At 42.2% G+C, this 26,854-nt stretch overlaps 1 protein-coding gene across 4 annotated transcripts in view; it reads right to left on the reverse strand.

The window, feature by feature from the left end:
• The window catches only part of BPTF (bromodomain PHD finger transcription factor), an 83,661-nt gene that overhangs the window by 39,249 nt on the left and 17,558 nt on the right, over nt 1-26,854 (reverse strand). For all 4 annotated transcript variants that reach the window (XM_063120029.1, XM_063120025.1, XM_063120028.1 and 1 more), the window contains exons 3-12: nt 17,920-18,143; nt 8,495-8,704; nt 8,032-8,217; nt 7,609-7,782; nt 7,285-7,460; nt 5,884-6,239; nt 5,324-5,455; nt 5,031-5,160; nt 1,860-1,995; nt 60-314 (exon numbers count right to left, since the gene is read on the reverse strand). In XM_063120029.1, the coding sequence (XP_062976099.1) occupies nt 60-314; nt 1,860-1,995; nt 5,031-5,160; nt 5,324-5,455; nt 5,884-6,239; nt 7,285-7,460; nt 7,609-7,782; nt 8,032-8,217; nt 8,495-8,704; nt 17,920-18,143 (1,979 nt within the window). The remainder of the gene's footprint in view (nt 1-59; nt 315-1,859; nt 1,996-5,030; nt 5,161-5,323; nt 5,456-5,883; nt 6,240-7,284; nt 7,461-7,608; nt 7,783-8,031; nt 8,218-8,494; nt 8,705-17,919; nt 18,144-26,854) is intronic.

Raw genomic sequence — 26,854 nt, forward strand, 5'->3', positions numbered from 1 at the left:
CAGAATTAATCCACAAAAACTACTCACCCACCCACCCAAATAGATAAAGTGCCTATTACCTTCTTTTGCATGATCTGATTTTTCAAAATGTTTGTTAATTTCAGCTTTTTCTTCATTGAATTCATTTTCTTCCTTGGTTCGGGTTTTCTTCATGGTCTCGGCACTTTCAGGTTCTTTTTGGTCCTTCTTGTATGGCTCACGGAAGTTTTTTATTCTCTCTTTCAAAGAACCATGCTCTATTTTTACTTTTGCTGGGTTTTTCCTTTTATCCAGTTCACGCTGTTTTTCTGGGATGGCAGCAGTATCATTCTTTGCTGGTAAGAAATTATGCATTTATTTAGAGCAGGGTGGTGTACATGTATTAAGATTATTCAAACGTTGTTGTTTTTTTACACCTAAACATAGTATTTTACTCAATTCCACCCTAGAATTCAAATCTAACTACTATAATTAGAATACCAAACTGCAAACACCCTCTGTAAGTGCTCAGAACTTAAAATACATTATGAAGCAATATGTGATTGTATTTGAACATCCTATTTGTTATTTCTGAAATGTTATTTCCTTAAGTTGTACTGTTCATTTTTACAACAGAAACTAGTGACAATTCAATGCATGCAATTATCACATCTACTAACCAGCTATTCTTTATTACCATATGTTTTTTAACCTAAGTAAAACCAGGCAGTTATTTCATCAAAGGCAAAATAATTATTTTAACACAATGGGTTGGATCCAGGTACACTGTTCCATGAATGGAATGACTCCTTCCATTTGCAGAAAGGATTCAGATCCAGCTCCAATTTTTCACATATTTCCCCTCCCATCTGCAGTATCTAGTCCTACCTCCTAACCCTCCAGAGCAGATTTTTGGGTAGACTAAGGGGCTCTTGAGGATAGGGGAAATCACCCAAAATTGCCTTCCACCAATGGGAGCACCCAGTTTGTGGAATTCTGCTCCGTGCATGCCAGGATCCCATGGAGTTTGTTGAGAGACCAGAATGTTTAATGAATTACCAGATCTACAAATTTCTTCTTCACTTGCTAAATTTGAAGTCAACTGACAATAAAGTCAATAAATGATAAACGACTTCAGAAATTCCTATTAAAAACAGTATTATTTCTGATAACTTGTAAGACAAAAATAAATACACACAAAAAAATTCAACATTGGACCAAATTAATTCTAAACACTAGAAAGAGCTAAACTATTGGTGAAGGTAAATAGCAAACCAAAAGCTCCTGGTATTTTACTAAGCATACAATTCTATCCAGTCACCAGCCTCTAAAATCAGAGGATGCCAACTATCCTATGCAGAGCAGCTGGAGCAGAGGGGATCCTCTCCTCCATGGTCCCGCCGCCCTGCATTTCTGCCTAGATCGGCAATTTAGACTGCCTAGGTGCAGCTTTGGAGAGGGTGAGGGAAGGGGCCTGGAGATAGGAAGCTGCGTAAAGTGGCTTCCATGGTCTCCTCCCCTCCCCTCCCCAGGACTGCCCCTTTTGGGTCTCTCCACACTCCATTTCAGAGAGCAGAGACATAGCCAGTGCAGCAAGAACCACACTGGCTACGAGGGGGCAAGGAAATGGATTACAGTTTCTAGGAAGCAAAGTCAGAGCCCTGGCTCTGACCTTGGTTCCCAGAAACTGAAAAATCCTATTGCCCTCTAGACAGTGTCTAGTGGCCGTAGGGTTGCACTCTAAATAGCTGCAAAAATATATACGATATAGTGATTTTCCAGGGTATTCTAATGTGCTTGTTTTAGACAGAAAGAGACGAAAATAAAAAGATTACAGTATTGTTAGAAAACACGTACTATTGAGAAAGTCTGTTTTCAAAGCAAACATTTCCAACACTCACCAAGTAGCAATTTTCTGTAACTGACGTTAGTATTTCCAGGTAATCTGGGCACAAATCTATGAACATGTGTTTTACTAATCCATATCCATCCACCGTATCCTGTTACTCTATATTCTTCTCCTTTTTGTTTCCAAACCTGTTGCATGGTTTTTAAAAAACAAGTTTACTGAAAACACTTAAATAAAATTACAGTACTATCCACAAATAAAATATGGCTTTTAAAGAAATGCTACAAGGAACTACTCCACATTTAGGCTATAATACACAACTGGGAACGATTGTGCACACCACTGGAATATTTGTTTCTGCCAAGACCAGCAATGCAACCAGAAAGGGGGCAACCCTACCCAACACACTGAAGAGAAGGCAAGATTAACGGGTGCAGGGCAGATCACCAATCTGGTTTTCAAAAAATTTCCAGAGCATTTCAAATATAAACATTCTCCCTAAATATTTTCATTAAAAACATATTTTGACTGAACTCAGTCTCCCATAGCTGACTCCAGAGTAAATGGACTTCAACAATTGTGCAATTGCAAGTTCCCTTCAGTCAACCTGGAACAGGAGCCTTGGGAGTCTTGCCAGGCTTCTGGGTGGCGGTTTGAGGAAAGCAGAAAGCAAAGTGACTACTCATTTCTTTTTCACTCAGCTGAGGCCTTCCCCTACAGTGTATAGCTCTGGAACCCATGCATTTTATAGCTGTATAATAGGGATGGGGCATCTGGAGACTCCTTTTCCCAAAAAAAAAATCTCTGTATAATGTAGGGAGACAAGTTTTTTTTTAAAGCACAAAGTACAATAGACACTTCAAGATTCCATACATCCTGAAATGTTCCCTGCCAGGCCATTTGGGGAGTGTGGGGTGTGGTTGGTTGGTTTTACTTTCAATTTACAAATTTCTATATCTGAGCGGGATCTACACTACTGCTTTATAAAGATATTGAAGTGCACTCACAACTGTTGGGGTCCATGACACATTCCATATACCATTTTCAAACTACTTTCAAAATGTTATATTCTGCTTGGTGTAGATTTGGCCCTGGCCCCATTTCCCTTTCAAACTGATAGGCCCCCAACTACCCAAGTTCACTACTAGAATGCAATGAGATGAGACTGTTAGATAGTAGGCAGGAATTAAATCATATTGGGAGCAGGATTTTAAAATGTCACAATTAGGCATTATGGGAAATCTTCACTAATTTCATGCTGCACATTTGTGGAAGTCTCCGAAGATACTGCCAGTTTTTATGGAATTTAGTCGCATTTTACATCATAAAGCCTCACCTGTAAACAAGATGCACTGTTGTTAATTTACTAGCTCAGAATATATGTCCCCTGCCTGATTATCCCCAGGTATGTCACCTTAGGCATCAAACCACATTTAAGCAGGAAAACTAGTTTTGTAGCTACACCTGAAGTCATCATGGGAAGGTGGGGATGGAGACAGTCACTCTTTGCAGCTTGTGACTCTGCTTCAATAGATACAAAGGAACCCTGAATGAGCCATCTCTGTCCCACCTGCCTGGAAGCTCAGGTGCACTTGAAGTCAAGGCAAGCTAGATGGCGGGGACTCTCTCTCACTAAACCTTTCCACTACCAAGAAATCAGGCCAAGTCTGGTTCTATGGTAACCTTTCCCTCTAAGGAACAACAAACTCAGAGAACCCTTCATGGAAGTAATTCTGCACCACCATTCGCTACGCACACACAAAGCTCATCATGACAGGTGTTCAAAATAACCCTATTAAATGATTTACTGGGGGACCATGCACCTTGGGAGGAGTCAAGTGCTTTCAGGAGCATAGGTGTCCTTATTCCTGTCTTTGTTTGATTTAATTATGCCAAGGGTGTCACTATTTTGTGACCTTATCCAGGATGATCTTTATAAAATTTATTTGTTTCTTTTGGAAATCCTCAATTTGTACTCTGCTTGTACTCTCAAGTTGGTTGAAACAAGCACTTCAAAGTTGGCCAGGTTGCTATGAAATCAGCTGAGGGTAAGACAAATTCCTGTTAATAGACAAAACCTCACAGGGCCTGTTCAGACAACACTCTAAGCCATGGTTAGGCTGCTAACCCTTTTGCTGCAAATGGTTAGTGAGCATGTTTAGATTGTGGTTATGTAGCCACCATGTTTAGGAATGGTTCACATGACACACTAAGCCATAAGGTTTAGCTCAAAACGTTAAGCCACCGTGGCTTAGTGTGTCATCTGAACAGAGTCTCAGCTTATTGTTAATCAATGGTTCTATCCAGAAGAGAAAAGAGGCTAGAGTCTACAGAAAGACTCCAAATAACTAATCTGACTGTAATTAAAGGGGAGGAGTCTGGTAAGGACAGATAAATGGAAGGTGATCTCTTCATTTGGGAAAGCGACTAACTTGCTTGAGCCTTCAGTTGAGAATCAGGATTCCATAGTTCCATTTTTCTCTTTCCTCAGAAGCTGCAAATAGAAGTCTAGTTCTCAATTAACTTTTTTGAGGTATTAGTAATTCCACGACCTAAGTTATCCTTTTAAAAATTCAAACCTGCTTGGAGTTGTGAACTTTCCAGCTACCCATTGCCCATCTAGTTCCATGCTTATCAAACTAGAAGGGAGAAAGAAAGACTTTTGGAGATGTAAGTTTGCGAAGCCCAACTGTATTCCCAGGAAGGCGGTCTCTGCACAGAGTACACTGGGGGAGAAGATAAGGGTGCATCTTGGGGACAATGGCTTTAGAAGGGCTTATCCAGAGTTTCCCCTCAGATGTCTAGAGGCGGCTGTGGTCAAATGACAGTTGGTTTGGGATTTTTTTGGTCAGGCAGAGAAAATTATTTTCGTTGCAGTGGAGTAACGTGGGATCTTGATCTGCCTGGGATTTGCTTTACAGCTGGAATTGGGGTATATAAACCCATCCTACTACATCCAATATCAAAGATTCCTGGGGGAAAAATATTCCCATCAGCTGAGCAAGATGGCAATCCATCATAGAGTGCTATCTAGGTACAGCAACAGCCCAAGACTCAAGTAAGAGTAAAGTTCTCGCTTTTCATTTATCCTACTATTGTACTATTTAACCTACATGTTTTTAAAAACGCAGCCGTTAAAATTCAATCAAGGAGGAGCAGCAATCTGTAGAACAGATTCAGTTTTCTTTTTTAAAAAAAGATGACTGCTATGCAAAAACCATACCTGGTGTTTGATAGGAAATGTATATTTCACCCATGTTGCTTGTTGCATGGTTTCTTCTTCCTCTTGTTTTCTCTCCTTTTTTTTCACCTTCTCCTTTTCTTCTCTTTCAATAGCTGTCATTCTCCGTAACCTAATCAAAAGATAAACATAACGGAACATGTTATTTCTTCTGTTCAGCTGTACTACAGGTACATTTAACAAGACCATTTAAAGCACAAAGTTTTCCTAGCATTTTCAAAGTACTCTATCGTTGAACTGAAAAGGGGTTAACTTCTATGAAAAAGACATCTTACCTGGTATGTCCCAAGGACTCCCTCCAGATTGGCAGCATGACGACCGGTTTAATTGCACATTCCAATATAGCCAAAGCCAATGCAAATTCTCTAGGTTTGCTACACATCTGAACTGCCTTGATCCAATTAGACCTACATTTAACAAAAATATCAGAAGTTTTAAGTTGGTCATGTACAGTCAGCTATCTCCCCTGACTGCAGAATATACTGGTGATAAAAATAGTCATAGTAGCACTAAAGTGACGACATCAAGTTTAAAATAAAATGCCACATTTCTTTTTCCAAATCCCTCCTAAAAATCCACCATTTCCACAAAGCCTTTGGCACATTATCCTAGTTCCACGCTCTACTACAACTCAGCCTCTAGCTAAGCCTAAGCACATACAACAGAAATAACTACAAACTGCTTCCCTGTTCACCTCTGCTTCCCTTTCCCCTCCATTGAATTTTCAATGGTTTGCTCCTTGGGGCAGGAACCTGTCCACCTATACTCTAAAGCACTATGCACATGGATCGTACTGTATAAATAATAAAGCTATGAAAACCACAGATGTCTTTACCTGTGTGAAGCCCAGTTGGGGTGAAGGAACGAGGATGGGATGTTGTTCTCTAGCTGGATGATTGTCAGCCTCAGAGTGGATATCGTGAGAACCTTTGACCCATGGACAGAACCATTCCATTTGAACTCTCCAGCAGGGCTGAGGCAAAACTTGTGGGAGAGGTGTCGTCTCTTGTCGTGGTCTTCCCGGTGCTGATGCTTGTTCAAAGCGAAGGAATTGGTGGCATATTGATTATGGTAGACACGATACTTCCCTTCTTGGCCTAGCTTGAAATAATTGTTGATGCTTCCTTTCATCACTATTTCTTTCTTGGTGTTTAATCGGGAGATTTCCCCTTGGGAATTAACCACAAGGACCTTATTGAAGTCAAAACAAAACATACACACATTTATTAAAATTTATATGGTTGAGCCTTATTTTAATCAAGAGCTGAAGCCCTGCTATCTTTAGGAGGTGCAATACTTAGAATTATCAATTACATCTATTAAACTGTACAGGCATACATCTTATAACGTGGGCTCTGCCTGTAAAACAGATGCCATAATAAATGTGTTAGTCTTCTTTTTGTACACTCTGTTTCAATTGCCAAAGCAATCGAAGTCGAGTCATGATTATTGACATTAGCAGTAATATTTTTACGTTTTGCATGTTTAACAAAAAAAAATATCTGGTGCAACAGAACATAAGAAGACCCCTGCTGGATCAGACCAAAGGCCTATCTAGTCCAGCATTGCACTCACACAGTGGCCAACCAGATGCCTATGGAAAACCCACAAGTAGGACCTGAGTGTAAGAGCACCCCCCTGCTCATGTTCCCATTTATTTATTCATTACATTTTTATACCACCCAATAGCCGAAGCTTTCTGGGTGGTTCACAAAAACTAAACCCATAAAACAACCAACAGGTTGAAAACACAAATACAAAATACAGTATAAAAAGCATAACCAGGATAAAACCACACAGCAAAATTGATATAAGATTAAAATACAGAGTTAGAACAGTAAAATTTAAATTTAAGTTAAAATTAAGTGTTAAAATACTGAGAGAATAAAAAGGTCTTCAGCTGGCGACGAAAAGAGTACAGTGTAGGCGCCAGGCGGACCTCCCTGGGGAACTCATTCCACAACCGGGGTGCCACAGTGGAGAAAGCCCTCCTCCTACTAGCCACTTAGACAGACTGCCTCTGATAATGGAAGCAACATAGAACAATCATGACTAGCAGTCATTGATAGCCTTATCCTAGGAGTAAGCTCCATTGAACTCAATGACACTTACTTCCGAGTAGACATGTATAGAATCACACCGGTGTCTCCCACTAAAATCGCAGATAACAACCTACATTTGCCACTTCTAGAGCAAGAGTGCTTCTGAAGTAATTATTTTCAAAACTAACACAAACCTCTTTGCCTTCTTTAAATAACTTATTTGCTTCATGCGCTGCAGCAGCAACCTGCTGACTTTTCAGCTGGCTGAGTTTGCTATCCGGATTTCGTAACCTGGTGACCATTCGCGTTGAACCCGGGGTGCCTCTTCCAGTGTTTGGAGATTCACTTCTTTCACTACTAGCTTTATCCCCTTTTAAAAACACACACAACCATTTAAACAGGTGATATACAAAAAAAGCAAATAAATACAGTTATTTGTGAAAACATAGAAATTGTGCAATTTAAAAATAAAGACTAGCAATCCAGCATATCCTAGTGACAGACTGTTTTATTTTTACCTAGCTCCTCTGAGCTCTGGGATCCTCCTTCAGTATTTTCCACATCATCAGAAGTCTTCATAGATTCACTCTGCATAGAATTTATTTCATTGCTACTGCTGTTTTCTGGATCAGACAAGAGTGCTTCAGCAGATGAAGCAACGTTCAGGCTAGGAACTGTCTTTGTTGTTTCATCTGCAAAAGATAACTATTTTAGGTCCTTGGCATTACCTCAGACACAGTTTAAAATAATAAATAAAAATCCTGAAGTCAGAAGGCACTGAAATATCAATATGAAAAGGTAAGTTCAGACACAATGAGGAAATGGTCCTGTAAGCAAGCAGCATGAATGGCACACATTGTAAATGGTTTTAGTTGACAATCATTTACAAAACTATTATTATCCTCTAAATTACAGAGGCGTTTATACAGTGCCCTCTGTACCTGAGACATCTTTGAGGGCCTCCAATGCCAAATTCTTGTCTGCCTCGTTATCATCAAGGATTTCCGACTCACACCCCTCTGAGTTCTTCCCTTCAGAAATATTAATCTCTCCTGAAGAAGGGTTTGTGATGTTGCCTCCAACAGGCGATGTCATAGAGTTACCTTTATCCCCAGCGTCTGTTGGCTCTACAGTAGAAGGCACAACAAAGCTTTAGAGATATTTTTAAAACTGGCTTATAAAGATGGCTAATTCTAACCATTCAGAAATTAAGTTTGTGAAAACTGCATACACTCCATTCTGTAGCCTCACAGGGGAATAACAGCTGATGCTACAGTAAGAAAACGTCTATGTAAATCAGAAAAAATGAACAAATAAAAATAAAATATTAAACACTTAAAAAAATCTGTAAGAGTGAATACTATTGCAACAAGTATATTAACTTGGCAATTGTATCATCTTTACCTTCCTTTCTTCCTTTTTCAGAACTTTCCTCTGGTGGCATTTCTTTGTTTACATCAGGCTGCTGATTTGAAAGTTCTTCTTTGCCATTATCAGTATCTGTGCTGTCTTTATTTTCAACACTAGCTTTTTCCTTCTCTGTTTCATCAGCTAGTGAGCTTTTATCCTCCAGTATTTCCCCCTTTCTGGCTCTGACTGCTTCCAGAATTTCATCTAAAGCAAAAAAAAAAAAAAGGAGAAAAGACATTAAGCTCAACATTTAAAAATTGAATAGGGCCTTGAAGGACCATATGGCAAGCCCTGTCGGTGTAGAGCATGACAAAATATTATTTTCTGCATTTTTATTCCTAACTATTAAAAAACTCAATTACTGCTGAAATTGGTGTACCATACCACCAAAAGACCTCAGCTCCCAAGAAACATCTGGTAGTGAAACCAATGAACTTTTCAGAATGAATTCACTTAGTCAGATTGATTTAGTAGACATGCAAAATCCAGATAATGGAGAATATAAATTTATTCTTGCAGATCAGGATCATGTATCCAAGTCTATAGTGTCTTGCAGAGTGACAATGAGCATACATTTCCCAACAAAGTGGTAGAGGACGTAACAGCAATATAGAATGATTTGAAAATAGTTCATGGCAAAACTTGCCACAGCCCAGGTCAAGACTTTGTTGAGAGTGCAAATCAAGGCAGTGAATGAACACTTGGCTACAATCCAACTATAAAAATGTCAAATTGGTTGAAATTTTGCAGTTCATGAAGAACTGATCACCAGTGGGGAATCAAACAAAGCATATATGAGGCTATGTCTGGAAAGAGACCAAAATAGATCATCGATCCCCTCACAGGCTCTTGGTAAGTATGAAGTGGAAAGTGATCTACAAGTGGTCAGAGAGAAGAGGAACTGAATGAAACAGAATATGACACACATGCCAAAGAAGGTGGAATGGAAATTGTACCTATGACCATGACGAAAGCAAAATGCTGTTCGCTACAGGAATGTGGAAATGCCTATAGCACTTGAGTGTAACTAGTCAAGCATGTTTTATCTAGTGGCCTTGATACAGAAAAAGGGTATGGATGAACAGTCACATGTACCCTGTATATTAAAAAACACACAGCTAAGTTGCCCAGCTAAGTGCTTGGAGAATCAAGAAAAGAAAAAGAAAAAAAGAGGGAGATAATATCATAATCTATATTTCTTCTGAGTAACATCAGTAATACAGTAAGGTCTTATGTACCAGCTGTTAGTCAGAGCAGAAGTGATGTGATCATGTCTGCTGAAGATCAACAATGCTAACAGCTAGGTATCACTTGGAAAACTGAAGCTCTTTGCTTGGTACCATTTTTCAATTGCTCCTGAAAGGTATGTTAGAACTGAAAGTGCAGTTCCACACAGTTAAGGTTTGAGGGAAACAGCAAAGCGGTCATAATCATTGGCTAGAAGTATCAGCTATGCTTTTCTAAAGCAAAGTGCTCCACAAATGAATATGAGCACAGTGTGGCTCAGTTCAGACAACACATTTCTCAACAGTGGTTTTAAAACTCCATGGTGGAGATTTTACACTGCCATTGAGAAATGTATTGTCTGGAGGGAAAACTCCACCTCACGATGGATCCCCCCCGCCCGAAAACACTCCACGCTGAATATCCACACTGTGCAGAGGAGAGTTCCTGCACAACCATTGTATTGTGTCTTGTGCAGAGGGCTACAAGGAGTTTTCCGTTGCGTTGAGTTGACTTTTCCCAATGGCTGATGGGATACTATCAGGAGGACTGGGGGACAAGAGATGGCAGTGGAACTGTCAATCAAACGTCATGATGGATTTTACTCAACTCTACCCTAGAAAGTTCCCACCTCACTGGCTGCGGGGGGATTGCAAACAGGTGGGGAAAATATCAACTCCCTAAATACACACACACAGCATGCAGATGTGCCTTGGACGTTTGGGTCCAAGCCATATTGTTTTGCCTTTTGTTCCCTGTTTTGTTTTGACATGGAAGTGATTCTGATTTGTTAAAAATATATTCATATTGAATGAACGAGGTGTGAAATCCCTGAGATAAATTCAAATTGTTGGCACAGACAACATGCATAGTCTCAAATGATATCAATATACAACATTTCCTGCTTATGCTACTATCATCTGCAGGCAATGTATAAAATGTTGTCAAGAAATGAAAACTCTCAGATTAGGCATACTGACTGAATGTGCACAAATCCCTTTTCAGGACACTTCCTGACTGTTAGAGCAGTATGACAATGGAACCAATTACCTAGGGAGATAGTGGGCTCTCAAGAGGCATTCAAGATACAGCCGGACAGCCATCTGTCAGGGATGCTTTAAGGTGCATTCCTGCATTGAGCAGGTGGTTGGACTTGATGGCCTTATAGGACCCTTCCAACTTTACTATTCTATGATTCTATGACACTAAAATGTACACATTCCCCATGATATTAAGTGTTTATGCATATTCTCCATTTGCATTAACTCCAGCATATACATCGTATCTGAACACAATATTGTTTTTTGTGCTACAAAGTTTCAAAAATTATGTTTACAAAAAGTTATTGGGTCCTTACAATGCAAAAGTAAAATCATCACACACATTGGCTGCATGTAGATAATCAAATCCTAGCTTAAGAAAACAAAAACTCAAGAGTTCTGTATACTTACACAGCCCTTTGCTGCTGTTCTGCTTCTCCCTTCACATAAGTGGGGAAACAAGCCAGGCAGCCAAAGTTAAATGCAGGTTGCTTACCTGTAACTGTAGTTCTTCGAGTGGTCATCTATGCATTCACACATATGGGCTTTGCGCCTGCGCAGAGACCAGACCGGAACCTACTATAGCTGAGTGGAACGTTTTTGGCGGGAACCCCTCCCCCCACGCTACCGCGCATGTCCATGGGGTTCCCGCCCTTACCTCAGTTTACAGGAGTCCGACGTTGTGCCCCCATAAACATGAGTGTAAATAAAGTAAAGTACATTCCACAATAAAACAGTGTCATTTATAAGTCTCGCACCACCAAGTGGGGATGGTGGGTGGGTTGTGTGAATGCATAGATGACCACTCGAAGAACTACAGTTACAGGTAAGCAACCTGCATTTCTTCTTCGTGGTCTCTATGCATCACACATATGGGCGAGTAGCAAGCTGACATACCTTTGGAGGTGGGTTGGTGCATCATCTGAAGATCTCCGAAAGCACTGTCCTCCCAAATGAGCAGTCCTGCCTCGCACGGGTGTCCAAACTGTAGTGCTTGACAAACGTGGATGGAGTGGACCACGTTGCGGCTTTACAGACTTCAGTCAGTGGAACACCTCTGGTGAAAGCCACCGATGTTGAAACAGCTCTGGTGGAATGAGCTGTCACAGGTTTCACTAACTCTAATTTAGAGATAGAGTAGGCCAATTCAATCGTCTCCACTATCCAGCGTGACAACCGCTGGCAAGAGACAGGGAGTCCCTTAGAAGGCTCACCATAACAAATAAACAATTGCTTTGTTTTTCTAAATGTCTCTGTCCTGTCTTTGTAAAAAGCAAGAGCCCTTCTTACATCGAGAGTGTGCAAGGAAGACTCAAGAGGTGTAGTTGGATTAGGGAAGAAGGCAGGCAAAGTAATATGCTGGGACAGATGAAAAGTAGACACTACCTTAGGTAGGAAGGCTGGATCTGTGCGTAGCACAACCTTATCCTTATGAAAGATAGTGTACGGGACATCTATCCTAAGAGCTCTAAGCTCACTTGCCCGTCTTGCCGATGTAATGGCTACTAGAAAGACAGTCTTTAAAGTAAGTAGCCTAAGGTCTGTCGACGCCATAGGCTCGAAGGGTTTGCGTGTCAGTGCTTGCAGCACAACTGACAGGCTCCATGGTGGCACGATACTCTTCGCAGTCGGTATCGTGTTCTTCAGACCTTTCAGAAATTTCTTGGTTGTTGGATGGGTAAAAGGTGTAAACCCATCCATACCTTGGTGAAAAGATGTAATCGCAGCAAGGTGAACCCTGATGGATGCGAGCTTAAGTCCTTGCTGGAAGAGTGTCAATAAATAATTGAGGATGAAAGACAAATGGCAAGATTCTGGTATTTGACCATCTTTTGAAGCAAAGTTCTGAAATCTTTGCCACTTTGCCGCATAAGCCTTTCTTGTGGAAGGCTTTAGTGCTGCTAATATAATGTGGTCCACAGTCAAAACTCTGATCCCAGAGGAGGAGTGGCTGTTATCCTCCATGCAGTCAACTTGAGGGTCGACAGATCTGCGTGTCGAACCTTGCCCTGGTGTCGAGACAGGAGCTTCGGTGTCGACGGGAGCCTGATGTAATTCCCCTTCGATAACCGAAGAGCGTGAGAGAACCACGTCTGTCGAGGCCACCACGGCGTGATCAGGATGCAGTTGGAGTTGTCCCTCTGGATCTTGGCTAGCACCCTTGTCAATAGTGGGAAGGGAGGAAACATGTACAGGAGATTTCTTCTCCAAGTCCTTGTGAAGGCGTCTCCTAGAGAGTGCTTTCCTCTTCCTGCCCTGCTGCAATACTTGGCGCAAATTGCGTTGTCTTCGGTAGCGAAGACATCGACAGAAGGGTGGCCCCAGTATAGAAAAAGGCTTTCCCGCACCTCGGCGTCGAGTTCCCACTCGTGGTCGACAGGGAAGGACCTGCTGAGGGAGTCCGCAATAACGTTGTCCTTGCCGGCTACATGAATCGCCGTCAGGTAAGTCCTTCTCTTTATGCACCAGTTCCATATCCTGAGTGCAGACCGGTTCAGAGGGTGTGATCTTGTTCCACCCTGCCTGTTGATGTATGCCACCACGGTAGTATTGTCCGTCGCGATCAAGACATTCTTGCCCTCGATCAACTGTGCAAATGCTCTTATTGCATTTTCTACAGCCATGAGTTCGAGGTGATTGATGTGCTGTTCTCTCTGGGCTCGAGGCCAACGACCTTGAGCAGTAAGGGAGTTGCAATGAGCTCCCCATCCTTCTAAAGATGCATCCGTCGTGATCGTTACCGAAGGCGCCTGTTGTTGGAATGGAACGCCTTCGAGAAGAGTCGACATCGAGAACCACCATTTCAGCGATGCCCTGACTTGCTTCGGTAACGAAAGGTAAGTTCGTCGAGCATTGAGCCTGAGATCGAAAGTTCTTAAAAACCAGGCCTGCAATACCCTCATTCTGAGTCTTGCAAACCTGATGACCGCCGTAGTGGCTGCCATCAGGCCTAATAGTCTCTGAACTGTCCAAGCCGATACCTTCCGCCGGCTCTCGATGTCGATGGCTAACTGCTGCAAAGTGTTCGCCCTGGTTGAAGGTAAGTATGCTCTTCCGTCTCGAGAGGATAGGGTTACTCCTATGAAGTCCAACCTCTGCTGTGGGGTCAAAATGGACTTTTCGTGGTTCACCCAAAGCCCCAACGAGTCCAATAGGTTGAGGGTGGTTAGTATATCCGACTGGAGCGCCTCGCTGTTGTCTGCTACGAGGAGCCAATCGTCCAGGTATGGATAAACGTAAATGCCTTTCTGCCTTAGGTGGGCGCATACCACCGCCATGACTTTGGTGAAGACCCTCGGCGCCGTGGCCAACCCGAACGGAAGAACGGTGAATTGGTACTGGGATGTACCGATCGAAAACCGAAGGTAAGCTTGATGCGACTTCCTGATGGAGATATGGAAGTACGCATCCTTCAGATCCACTACTGCGAACCAAACGCCTTTTTGTAGAAGCTGTAGAATTGAAGCGACCGTTGTCATACGGAACTTCCTCGGGGTGATGAACTTGTTCAGTTGTCTTAAGTCCATGATCGGTCGAAGACCTCCATCTTTTTTCGGGACCGTGAAGTAACGAGAAAAAAATCCTTGATTGAGTTCCTTTGCGGGTACAGGAGAGATGGCTCCCTTCGATAGCAAGGTCTGTACCTCGAGCAGCAGAGGAGAGGATGGAGTCGTTACTTTCACGCCGGAAAAAGGAGGAAGGGCATCGAGCTCGATGGCATAGCCCGAGTTGATGATAGTGAGCACCCAGGAGTCTGTTGTAATTGACTCCCATAGATGGTAACGGGGTGCTAGGCGGTTCGCAAAAGGGGGTGGATCTGGGGCCGAAGAGTCAAACACGCTGCTTTTTAGAAAAGTCAGGTTGCCTCTTGTCTTGTTGATATCGGCCCTGGTATGGCCTCTTCCTTTGCAACTGCTGTTGCTGCTGCCGAGGTTGAGGCTGGTACTGAGGCCGGTACTGCTGGTGCTGTTGCAATGACGGTCTCATCCATCTCTTTGGCTTGTACTGAGGTGGAGGAGCAGTGAATCCCATCTTCTTAGCCGTTGTTCTGGCTTTGTAGATGGAATCCAGTGTTTCATCGGTGTTAGAATGAAAAAGTCCCTCGCCATCGAATGGCATACTTTCTATCCTCCACTTGGTCTCATGGCTCAGATTAGCCGATCTGAGCCACGCGTGTCTCCTTAGAGATATTGCGCCCATCATGGACTTCGAATGGCAGTCCACTTGGTGTCGAGCCGTGGATAACTGCTGCCTGGCGATGGCTGAAGCCTCATTTTGAAACACCCTCGCCAGTTCCTTCTTGTCCTCCGGAAGGTGTTCGCATAATGAACCCATCTTTTCCCATAAGAAAAGCTGGTACCTCGCCATCGTTGCTTCGTATGATGACGCTCTAATGCCTAGGGAAGAAGAGGAATAAATCCTTCTGCCAGTCTGGTCTAATTTCCTCCCTTCCCTATCCACCGGCGCCGAATGTGCCTTTTGAGATTGTCCTTGGGCTGACTCAACCACTATGGAGTTAGGCTTTGGATGTTGAACCAAAAATTTTGCGCCTTCCTCCTGGACTCGATAAAGAGTCTCTAATCTCTTAGATGTAGCCTGAGTCACAGCAGGTGTCTTCCAAGACTCTTGGGCAGTTTGCTTTAATGCATGTGGAATGGGGATAGCCAGTCTTTGATTGGTAGTAGTTTGGAACACATCATAAATGGGATCCACAACCGATTCATCCGTTTGATGGATATCTAGTCCTAATGCCTGTGACATCCTAAGCATATGGTCAGAGAACCTGACCATATCGTCCGACGGAGAGGAAGGGTCGTTCTCGTGAACCTCATCCTCCGGCGAGGGCATCGTTGGAGTTGCAGACACCCTCGATTCCGAGTCTGACGGGTAGTCTTGCTCAGGAGAAGACACCGTAACCACTTGTAACTGAAGTTGGTCTGTTGGTACCGTGGGAACTGCCTCGGTCGATGCCGAAGGTTGCATACGGTGTCGAGGAGTAGACACCCTCGATGTCTGATGGTCAGGCGATGCAGGTAATGGCAATCGGCACATCCTTGTCATAGGTGGTGGTTGCGCATAGTAACCTTCCCGGGGACTCTGTCGATCCGGAAAGTAGCGCTGGGGACGATATCGGTCCCATTCATAGTCTTCATATCTTGGCTGAGGATCGGAGTATCTAGAAGCTCCGTCCCATTCACGACGAGGTGTAAGTCTTGGAGATGGTTGTAGTGGGATTAATCCCTGCAACGTTTGAGGCCTTGTAGGCTGTTGGAAAGAAGCCGCTGACGCGGAATCTCTTAGTTCGCCCTCCGAAAGGCTGAGTGGGCGTGTCGGTACCGTGGCCATCGGTACCGACTGAGATCTCGATGCCGAGGGAGGCCTCGACATCGACGCGGTCGGAGCAATGGGAGGAGTGGAATGACTCCTAACCGGCTCCGCCGCTCGAGGTGACGCTAAGGTGGATTTTTCAGCGTCCCTTTTTTTCTTCTTCTTCTTCTTCTTCTCCAGCTCCGAAGAAGGTTTAGGAGTTCTGGCTTTCTTTGAAATCTTCTTAGCCATAGAACTCGTCAAAGACCGGCCAGGCGTGAGGGGTATCTGTGCCCTATGAGCTCTGGCTTGCACCTCAGTGCCGCGGTCTGCTGGTTTGTCGATAACGGGCTTACGGATTGCCGTCTTTTCAGTAACGGACTTACCAACTGCCGTTTTTTCCATACTGGGAGCCTCAGTAGCCTTGAGAGCTTTTTCCCACAATATAGAGCGAAGTCTATCGGCTCTATGTTTCCTTGTTTGTTTCGTAAACGACATACAGTGGTGGCAGGCCTCCACAACGTGTCCTTCTCCCAAACAAACGAGACAAAGAGAGTGTCCGTCCGTCGGCGGAAGTTTCGCCCCACACCTTACACACTTCCTAAATGGGGCTTTCGTTGCCATACGGGCCTCAGGCGACCGAAGTCGCTGAGGGAAAAACTATCTACAATTAAATTTTTTTTTTTTTTTTTTTTTTTATATATAGATAAGAAAGAAGTAAGAAGAATTAGGAAAGATTGAAGAATGAACAGGTTTAAAGAAAAGAATAAGTAAGTTAACTAGAAAAACGCTAGAGGTTCGGTTAAGCTGGTCTATGCACAACGGCGGACGACGAAGAACTGAGGTAAGGGCGGGAACCCCATGGACATGCGCGGTAGCGTGGGGGGAGGGGTTCCCGCCAAAAACGTTCCACTCAGCTATAGTAGGTTCCGGTCTGGTCTCTGCGCAGGCGCAAAGCCCATATGTGTGATGCATAGAGACCACGAAGAAGAACCACAGCTTTCTGTTACATCCAATTTGGGAAACTACGGTTAAAGTTGACTTCTGAATCCTGGCTTGTTTGGAAGTCATTAAACACAGTTCCTGATTTCTACATAATGGGAAGCTATGATCAACTGAGGTTTCCTGCTTTCGTTGTTGCATGCATGAAGAGCAGAGCAAAGTGGCAGCAATGGTGCTACCTGCCTCACCTGAACCCAGCTTTTAGTTTTGTAGATATAAATATCTGAGCTAAAAGTAACTCCATTCTTGGTTACTTCAGTTGCTAGATTTCCATATCTAGCGATCGTGAAAAGCAAGCCCAGAATCATGTGTGTGTTAGTTTGAGTATGACACTGACCAAGAGCTTCTACTATTCTAGTTGACAATGTAGTGAAACTCTACTATTTGAAAGACTGACTACAGAGCATTTGAACTTGGCATTACACTGCAACTATGGATCATTAGAAAACTCTGAAATTTAATATGGCATTTCTAGCGTTTGTTTACCCTTTTAAAAAGTATTTGTACAAAGGTTAGTACTTTTCTTGGAACAGCAACAGGAAGAGCTCTGGACTGGTGCCTGGTGCCTCAAACAATCTATAAGGGCTAACAGGCTGAATGGAACCTTCTCAAACGTACCTAAAGAATCTGTGCTTTCTATCTGGTGTCATTAGACGATGCTCTCAAAGAACAGACACTTTGCAATATGAACCCAACAGCACTTGGCCTTCCTAATTTTAACAGACATGCCCTTTCTCTCACAAACCCTTCTTCACTGGGACTCAAGACTGAGATAGGAACTCAAAATAGGTTTACTAATCCATCATGTGTTATAATCAAGTGAGGATGAGTTAACTAGATTCTTACCATTTGCTGCAGCAAGAAAAGCTTTGTTGCTCCCCCGTGCTTTATTGGTAAGGTCTTCTGTTATATCCATATGCCGATGAATTTCTTCACGCATTTCTTCTAGAGTTTTGCAGATATCAGCTTCCCAGTAATCTTTGTCAAGGCATTCAATTAATTCTGCCAGCTGGAGTTTTGTGCTATAGTACCAGATTTTCTTATCTTTCTCACACTCCAAATCTTCCTCTCTGCAACAGTATTAGAATGGTTTATGAGACAAGATGAGGATAAAAGATATACAGGTATTTGGGAGGGGAAATATGAATAACTAAAATATCTAAACTTCCAAAACCATTTTTTTTTAAAAAAATCACCTTACACTAGCTAATACCAAGCTCTAAAAATAGTAATTAAGATAAATAGTTGCTAAAATGAATTTTGAAATTGCTTCCAAATGTGATTTGTACAATGACCTGCTGCCTTATTTATGAATTTTATTATTACCACCACACGCAAACCTTTTCCCATACTCAGTGTTTTCCTAAATCATGTTATACATTCCAATATAGTATTGCATTCTTATACAAAAGGGATTTCAGTGAAGATGTTCCAAAAATCATTATGCATTGAATTATTATTTGAGTACTGATGGGAAAATCACAGCACCTCTACTAAGATGTTATGTTCTGCTGTTCTCACCAAGCACATCTAAGAAAACTCTCTAGAAAATTAAATGTTTTTCTTTCTAGAAAGTCCTCTACAAAAAACTAACCTGGTCCAATTATTGAAGGACAGAACTATACTTAGAATTCAATAGTTTACCAAAATTTCAGAATATATTTCAAGACTCAGAATTAAGTCAGTTTTGCAGAAGACAACAAATTCATTAAATTGGACTAGGGTGGGACGAATGTAAACAGTTTAGGTACTTTGGACAATCTCAGTAACCAGAAGAAATTTGTCGCCACTGATCCTGCCCCTTGCCTCACACTTGGGGAAAGAGAGAGTCTCACTTCTGATGCCGTGCTATGTAGGGATTGGGCCTAGCATCTCTGCAGGCACACTCCAAAAAGGCACAGGAACAGATTTTGAGTAAAATGAGGACAGGAAGGTGAGAGAAGGTGTTTTCAAGGTGGCAAGGTTGCAGGAGCAGGAAATCAGCCAGAATAACTGATAAAGAGGAAGATGGCCAGCTGCATCCTAATCATCTGGAGGATGGCTAGCCAGGACCCTTTGAATATGTGGTAATGCAGAATCCTAAGGAGGAAGAGGGGCAAGGAGTAAGGGTAAGATGTCAGCTGAAAAAGGAGGAACAACATAGGGTCCTGAGGTGTTCCAAAAGGCTTGCAGCCCTTGAAAGAATCACCTTGAAGGCTGGACTCCATAACCCACTCAGGTTGCGAAGGGGTACTCAGAGCAGCCTGTGATAATTTTATTGCAACTCTATTCCACACTGCTGTACCCCAGGATAGCTAACTATAGCTTATGTAGTTCTGTATTATGTTAAACCATAGTGAAATGTGGTCCTAATTGTGGAATGTAGTTTACGTCTATAGCCTGAAGCAATGCTCATCTGCCTATAGTTTGCACAATAAAGGCATTTGACTAAAAATATGAGTCAAGTCCATATGCTGAGCTCTGGAGGCACTCTGAAGCAGTGAGAGAGTATGGGCCAGCTTGCCCAATCAAAGAGTCTGCTGCAGTGGGCAGCGGAGCATGCAGGTGGCCATTTTGTTAAGTTTAAACAACCCTTGCATAAACCATGATCTGTGGGGTCACACAACACAATAAGCTGTGGTCAGACGCTGAATATCCAAATCCCAGCCACCATGCATCACAGCCCACTGTGGTTTAAGCCACGGTGGGCTGTTTTGATCATGCGAACCAGGTTGCTCTTTCACTTTGCCTGGAGAAGGTATCATTATGAGAGTTAAAGATATGGTCTGGAAAACTAATGCTCCAGAGCTTTAATGGATTTGTACAACTCATTGTACAGCATTTGCTTCTATTTATAAATACAAAAGATACATGAGATAAGAACAAAAGCAGAAGAATACAAGAGGCCTTTAAAGTGGGCAAAGGGGGGAGAGAGAAATTGGGGAGGCCACGGAAAGCATCTCTTGTCCAAGGCTCATGTATAGTCTCAGTATCTCCATTAAGTTGCCTCCTATTTAGATTGCAAGCAGTATGGTTAAAGGTCACTCTTCATACTTTGTCCAAATGGACATTAAGCATCCATCTTGATCCTGCAGTCAATTTTTCTCTGAGTGCAAAAATAGATATTTGCTCTATTAAAATATCTACTAAAAATATCAAATGTAGGGATATTTTTTCTTTCCCGGTTGTAGCAAAAGTTAACCATGAGGAACATCTTAATGCAACATCTCCTGTGTTCTGCTCCTACACTTTAGGTACCAATATCATGTGCAACTGTTTCAAACACAGATGAGGTATCCAAAATTGTATTTAGGTTTTTGCACATCTTAGCTCTTAGGATTTTGTATTACAGCAAAGAATTAAGATGTGAATTAAAATACCTACTTTTTTTTTTTACCATAGTGCCCAACACGTAGGTGTATTTGTATGTCCTTCTGATGCAGCCTGTAAGGAATCTAGGAACTCAGTGGTAAAGCACCATGCTTTGCATTGCATGCAGAAGGTCGAAGGTTCAATCCCCAGCTAAATGTATTTAGCAGCAAGCTGGGATGGGAAAGTCTGCCTGAGACCCTGGAGAGTCATTGCTAGTCAGAATAGAGCTGGGGTAAGTTATGTGGTCCCCGCAGGTACCAATGTGCCCCAGGAGACCTTACTTGGTGCCTGCCAGTACCCTATCCCTTCTGCTCGTTTCTTCAAAATATATTAACACATTTTCTTACTGGCAGCTGGGATTACTTCTAAGTAAAATGCAGGTCTCCAGCTACTGCCATCTTCATTTCCCATAAATGCCTCTGGGCTGCGTGATGGGGCTCAGAGACCTTCTTAGAAAATGAAGACAGTGGGTGGCTGCAGATGAATGCTGTCCTCTGAAGCAGACCCAGCCACCAAGAAAAAGAAGGAAATAAAGAAAACAATGCTGAAACTGTGAGTTCAAAGGGGTTGTTCAGTGCGTTGTGGCTCAAAAATTGGAAGGCTCGTTTGTGCATGCTAGTTAAGAAAAAAAGACATCTCATTGCTACAGAATAGATTATAGCTCCTGAGGAAGGAGAGATTAATTCTCTGAAACGAGTTGAGCTGTAAATAATAGAGAATTTTTTCACCGACATGAGGGACACATTGCTTTTCTTCATACTGGCTATCAGGTGCTGGTTCCCCCCACCCGCCCTTACTTGTCCCTTGTAACTAGCTGCGCCTCCCAAGGAAGCCATTTTGTATTTGTGCCCACGACAGTTTCTCAAATTGCCAAAGATACCCACTAGCTAAAAAAAAATGCCTACCCCTGGAAAAGACAATGCTGGGCTAGATGGACCAATGATCTGACTTGGTAGAAGACAGCTTGACGTGTTCAACTCTCAAAAGTAGTTTTTGCTGGTTAGGTCTCGATATCAAGCACAGATTGTTTGATTTAGAGTCGGGCTCCTGCTTCCTGCCTCGCTCACTTCCCAACCGAGGTGTGAGGGATAGGGAAAGGGACTTGGCCAAGCCATGCTGCTCCTTCCCAGGATGCAGGCGGCGGGGCAGGGACACATCCAGCCACAAGAGCCGGCTCCTGCGAGCCCCAGCTGAGTGATGCAGGGAATTCCCTAACTTATCTCTGATCAGAAGTAAGACATTCTACTTTGCACCTTTCACCCTCTGATGGGGATTCCTCTCCCGCCAGGGGGCAGGGTTTGAGGAGGGCAAGGATCAGGGCCCACAAAGGGTGCTCAACCCCCCACAGACCAGATTTTGCCCTCCCCTAATTGAGTTCAATTTCCCACTGTGCCCTGCATGTCTATGATTCAAATTTAGTATATGTCACTATCTCGTTAAACATTTATATTGTAAGCTTGAGGAAACTATCAAGGAACATGAGCAATCCAAGAACTGGAGGGTCAGAGTCATCCAGAGTCAGGCCCAAAATATACATAACAAAAAGTATATCCTCCTAGATAGTATAAACACTATTTTTAGTATCAAAATAAATTTTACTAATTAAGCAATTACTATGTATCTATTTAGGAAACACAGAATACCAATGGGATTTAAATGCTTTTTATATCTATTCTTTTTTATCAAATGCTTTTTATATACTTTGATCTAAGACACAAGCTGGACTGAATTCATTTTCAGTCATGGCAATCAGATCAATACACTGATAGATATATATTTATGAATCCCTGTTGCAGCTTAATAAATCCAGTCTGGATATTATGAATTACGGTGTTTTTTTAATTATTATTTGTCTTCACTCCAACAAAATGGCTGACAATATGTTTGAATTCTTAGTGAAATGGGACAAAAATCACTCAGCATGATCTTTCCCAGGCTTTGGATTTACTGACACGAGACTCACATAATGTTGGAGAAAATATGTTTTTAACCCAATAGTGTTTGAATATGGTGATAAAATGTGGCACCAATAGCTCGCTGAGGATTTTTACCATATAGATACAAAGCTTTTTGATCTTGTTTCCTCCTCATTTTTGAAATTATTAATTACGTTTTCTTATTGCTTCACTTTTCAATGGTCTTTAAAAGTTTTTGCATCTGCATAGCTTCCATGGTTGACAAAGAGACAAAAGGGGTTTCAGTTACTCTGGGTTTGATGCCAGGAGGGTATAAAACTTTCAGATAAAAACATTTGAATAATGCAGGGATGGGGAACCACAGAAGTTCCCCATCTGGCCTTCAGAGCCTCCTAGGATTCTTCCAGGGCACAGGACTTGATCTCTAAGCCCCACCGACTGGAAGAATCCCCACTGTTATCTCCTATCTGTGACTGGAGATAACAGCAGGGATTCCCCTGTGCACTGCTCCATGTCTGTCTTATCAAAGAGAATGGCAAAATGGGCAGGGTGATGATGCCAGTGGGTATGGCTGTATTGTGCCCACTGAAGCCATTATTATTATTAATGCTTTTAGGATGTTTTTAGGATGTTTTTAAAACAGTGTATACTATATTTTTAATAGGTATTTTATGTATTTTATGCTTGCTGTTGTTCCCCGCCTCGATCCAATTGGAGAGGCGGGTAAGAATTATTATTATTAATTATTATTATTATTATTATTATTATTACCTGGCCCGCGAAGGCCTGTGGGACCAATTTAGCCCTCACCTAAAATATACTCTTCACCCTTGCATTAGTTGCTGTATCCCTGAATAAAGCCTGAGCTTGATTTAATTTATGAGCTGATGGGGCAGGCAAACTTTCACCTTGTTCGCAGTACATCTGCATTAAACAAATTTATACAGCTAGAGCCAAATTTGTACTAAGTTTGTTGATTTAATATTTTTGCCATTTAATTGGCTTGAGGTGCAGCTACATAGGTTTCTGATGGTTTTTAACTGCTGTTTTTATAAATCAGTTAGTTGCCATATACAAATTCTCTCTTTCTAAGAGAGGAAAATTAATATCTCTCTGATGCAAGCTTTAAAAATAACTCAAATCTTAACTTCGGGATGAGGCTGTGGGGAGAGTTAAATCCAAAAAGCTCTCTGGTATTTCTTTTTATTGTCTCACCTTTTCAAGAGTCTTTGATTGCACTAGGGCAGAATTGGATGCATCTATAGGGTCTATCTTACACTATTCTTTTGTAGTAATGCATCTGATAGAAGAAACTTGCATCCAGAGTTACATCCAGGGCTCTCCCTCACTAGAGGCATCCAAGAGGCAGATGGACAACCATCTGTCAGGGATGCTTTGGATTCCTGCATTGAGCAGTGGGTTGGACTTGATGGTCTTATAGGCCCCTTACAACTCTATTATTCTATGATTCCCAAGGGTGGAACTTCACACACAGGATACTCCCACTGGAGGAAAGGAGACAGTAATTTTCAATTATTCCTCCTTCCTATTTACTTGTGCCCCAATTATAAACTGTTCTGAAGGTTTAAGGCAGTGATGTGGGGCAGAAAATTTTCCACTGCATAAGTTCATTTGTATCAATGACTGGATGCTAAATGCAAATACAGTACTAGGCAAGCTTGGCAGCGTCAAAGTTGTAGGTGAGTGGCTGTTGTCAGCATATCATACACAGTTCTTTGTCTTGCTAAAATTGTCACAATCCTATTGCGATGATCTTAAGCCTCCAAATTTGGAGGTTTATGGTCAACCTATGTTAGGGCAGAAGGAGTGGTGGAAGTGATCTTCGTCTCCATTTCCTACATTTTTAGTACACAGGCTTTTTGCTCATCTGGTGAATACATCTCAGAAGAGCCAAGGAGGCTGGAGAAGCTTCAGGATAGTGTGTATCCAGACCTCTCCAGTATCCTCCCCCTCCCCCTCTCCACCCACCGAAACATCCACTTTTCCCACTCTCTTGACATCACTTCCCGACCTCTGAGAGGCAGCTAGTATAGTTCTTTGCTTGCTGGTTGTGACGGGGAGGGGTGGTTGGAGCTCCAATTCCCAGCTCTGAGGTTGGAGTGGTGTCAAGGGGCCATAGGATCATTCTCTCCACATCTGAATAGCTTTCAGTACTTTTCCTCCCCTTTAATTTAAACAATGTAAGGGAAGTACATGCTATTGTCTTTAATATTTTTACAAGTGTCCCAATAAAAAAATTATACATATTATAACATTTAAATGACTACTTCTGCTTTCAGTCCGCCCCCTTTGCTGGTCAAATATTTCAGGTCAAATACTTGTGGTGTATCTGGACCAAAAATTAACATGGGCTGCTTTTTTTAGCTTTGTTGTTTATACAGGAAATTTTCCCAAAATACTTGAGGAAACATACTGTACAAAGCTAGTTGAGGGAGCTTCCACAACACTTGTAGGAGATGGCACAAGCACTACAGGGGAACCAGCAAAAACGGCCTTCCCACCTTAATTGCTCATGCAGAACTTTGGAACCAACTCAATACAAGCAACTGTTGTACACAAAGGAGAGAGAAAATCCCTTGTCTATAGGATATAGTAATCTCCATATGGCATAGAGGCAATTATGTGGGGTGGAAAATGTTCAACTGCTATATTTTTTCCACAGGCAAACGTCCATCTCCAAAAATGTATTTTCTTTAAGTTATTAAGAAAGCAATCCTATGGTCCCTGGTAGGCCAGGATATGAGATACCTTGAGCCTCCTTCAGCCTCCTCCCCTCCCCTCTCCAAGGCGACATTGCTAGATGGGCTTCAGCCAGGCAGAGTATATGAATCCCAGAAGCCTTCGAGTTTGGAAGCTTCTGAGCAGTGATGGCACAATCAATATACTTGTGCCCCAAGTAACATAATGAATGAGTACAATATCAATCCAATTCCTTTATCAAAGGAACCAAACCACCAGAGACAAGTGCATGAAGTTAAACAGAAAAGACACAACACATTAACAGATGACATGGTAGAATATATACTTTAAAAATACAGCATCAGAGATGACAAAGGAATGAGAAATGCATGACATAATGTCTCCTGGTCATCTGGATGATAGAGGGATTGACCAAATAGATGAAAAGGCCATATTGCACCTTAATAAATATACGCTTTGGGCAAATAAACCTCTGTGCTAACCATTACACAATATAACCATGTTTTCTTCTGAACCCAAGTCCCACTTATCAAATAGTAACAAAATGCTTGTCGCTATGATAGATAGTACATGTGAAAGTAATCCTGAGAGGTACAAGAGACTACAGTGCAGCTGTGCTCTCTGCATACAGGCAGAATATACACAAATGCAGACCACTCGGAATCAACCTAACCTAATAAAACATAAACTAGAACCCCCCAAATACAATGCTTTATTTTTCCTCAGTGGAGTGAATGATAGCCACCTCCTTATAGGGACCAAATATAGGGTGGATATTCATCATCATCATCATCATTATTATTATTATTATTATTATTATTAACAACAACAACATTTATATGCCACCTTATTTCCTTAAAACCCACCAAGGCAGTGCATTCAGAAGCACCATTAGGGGAGGAAGATTAACCTGCCACCCGTTTTTTGTGACCCCAGTGTCTGATTTGAGGCTAGGTTTTGTCGAGTCCCTCCTTTTAACTCAGTACCAGCAACTGCAAATTGAGCAGACCAGGCTTTTCATTTCATTTTCCAGCCCAGAGCTTCTTTTGTTGCTTTACTAGATTGTGCTGGAATCTGGCAAGATGGCTTTTATATGTACACACACAACTATATAGACCTGCTATCCCTGCCTCAGAATCCATAAGAAAATTTCAAAAATTCCCCACTATCTTCATTTTCCCAGAATGCCTCTGGGCATTCTTATGAAAAGATGACGACAGGCGGATAGAGGCCAGTACTTCACTTTGCAGTGCACCCAGCCTCCTGGTAAAAATGCCAAAAGAAAAGAAGGGGCTGCTGTTGCCTGGTAAGGTATGTGTGTGTGTGTAGGGGGGGGGGAAATAGCGTGGCATGGGACTTAGACAGCATCCAGGGAAGAGAGAACAATGCAGCAATAGGAAGAGGTGAAGGACAGAGATGGGAGTGCACAGGAGCGGAGAAAGTGGGTGAGAGAAAAACAAAAACATGCACACAGGCACACACACACACACACACTTCGTAATGATGGAAAGTTAGATACAGTAGAATTAAGACAGATTTACTTGAATTTGCATGTTTTTTACATGGGATCCACTCTCAAACTGAAGTTTACATTTGTGTTTACATTGCACACTCTAAAAGAAAACATATATCTGGCACTTACCAGCACTGCCATGGCCCAATTCATGGATCTGAAACATGAATCCCTATTGATTCTCAAGATTTTTATGTGAGATTCCCCCCAAACCAGGTGTATTCTTGTGATTCAACTGAGGTTTTGTTGGCATCCAAGATTTACGCCTTGGATCCATATT

The sequence above is a fragment of the Elgaria multicarinata genome, chromosome 3 (genome assembly GCF_023053635.1).
Source record: "Elgaria multicarinata webbii isolate HBS135686 ecotype San Diego chromosome 3, rElgMul1.1.pri, whole genome shotgun sequence".
NCBI lineage: Eukaryota > Metazoa > Chordata > Lepidosauria > Squamata > Anguidae > Elgaria > Elgaria multicarinata.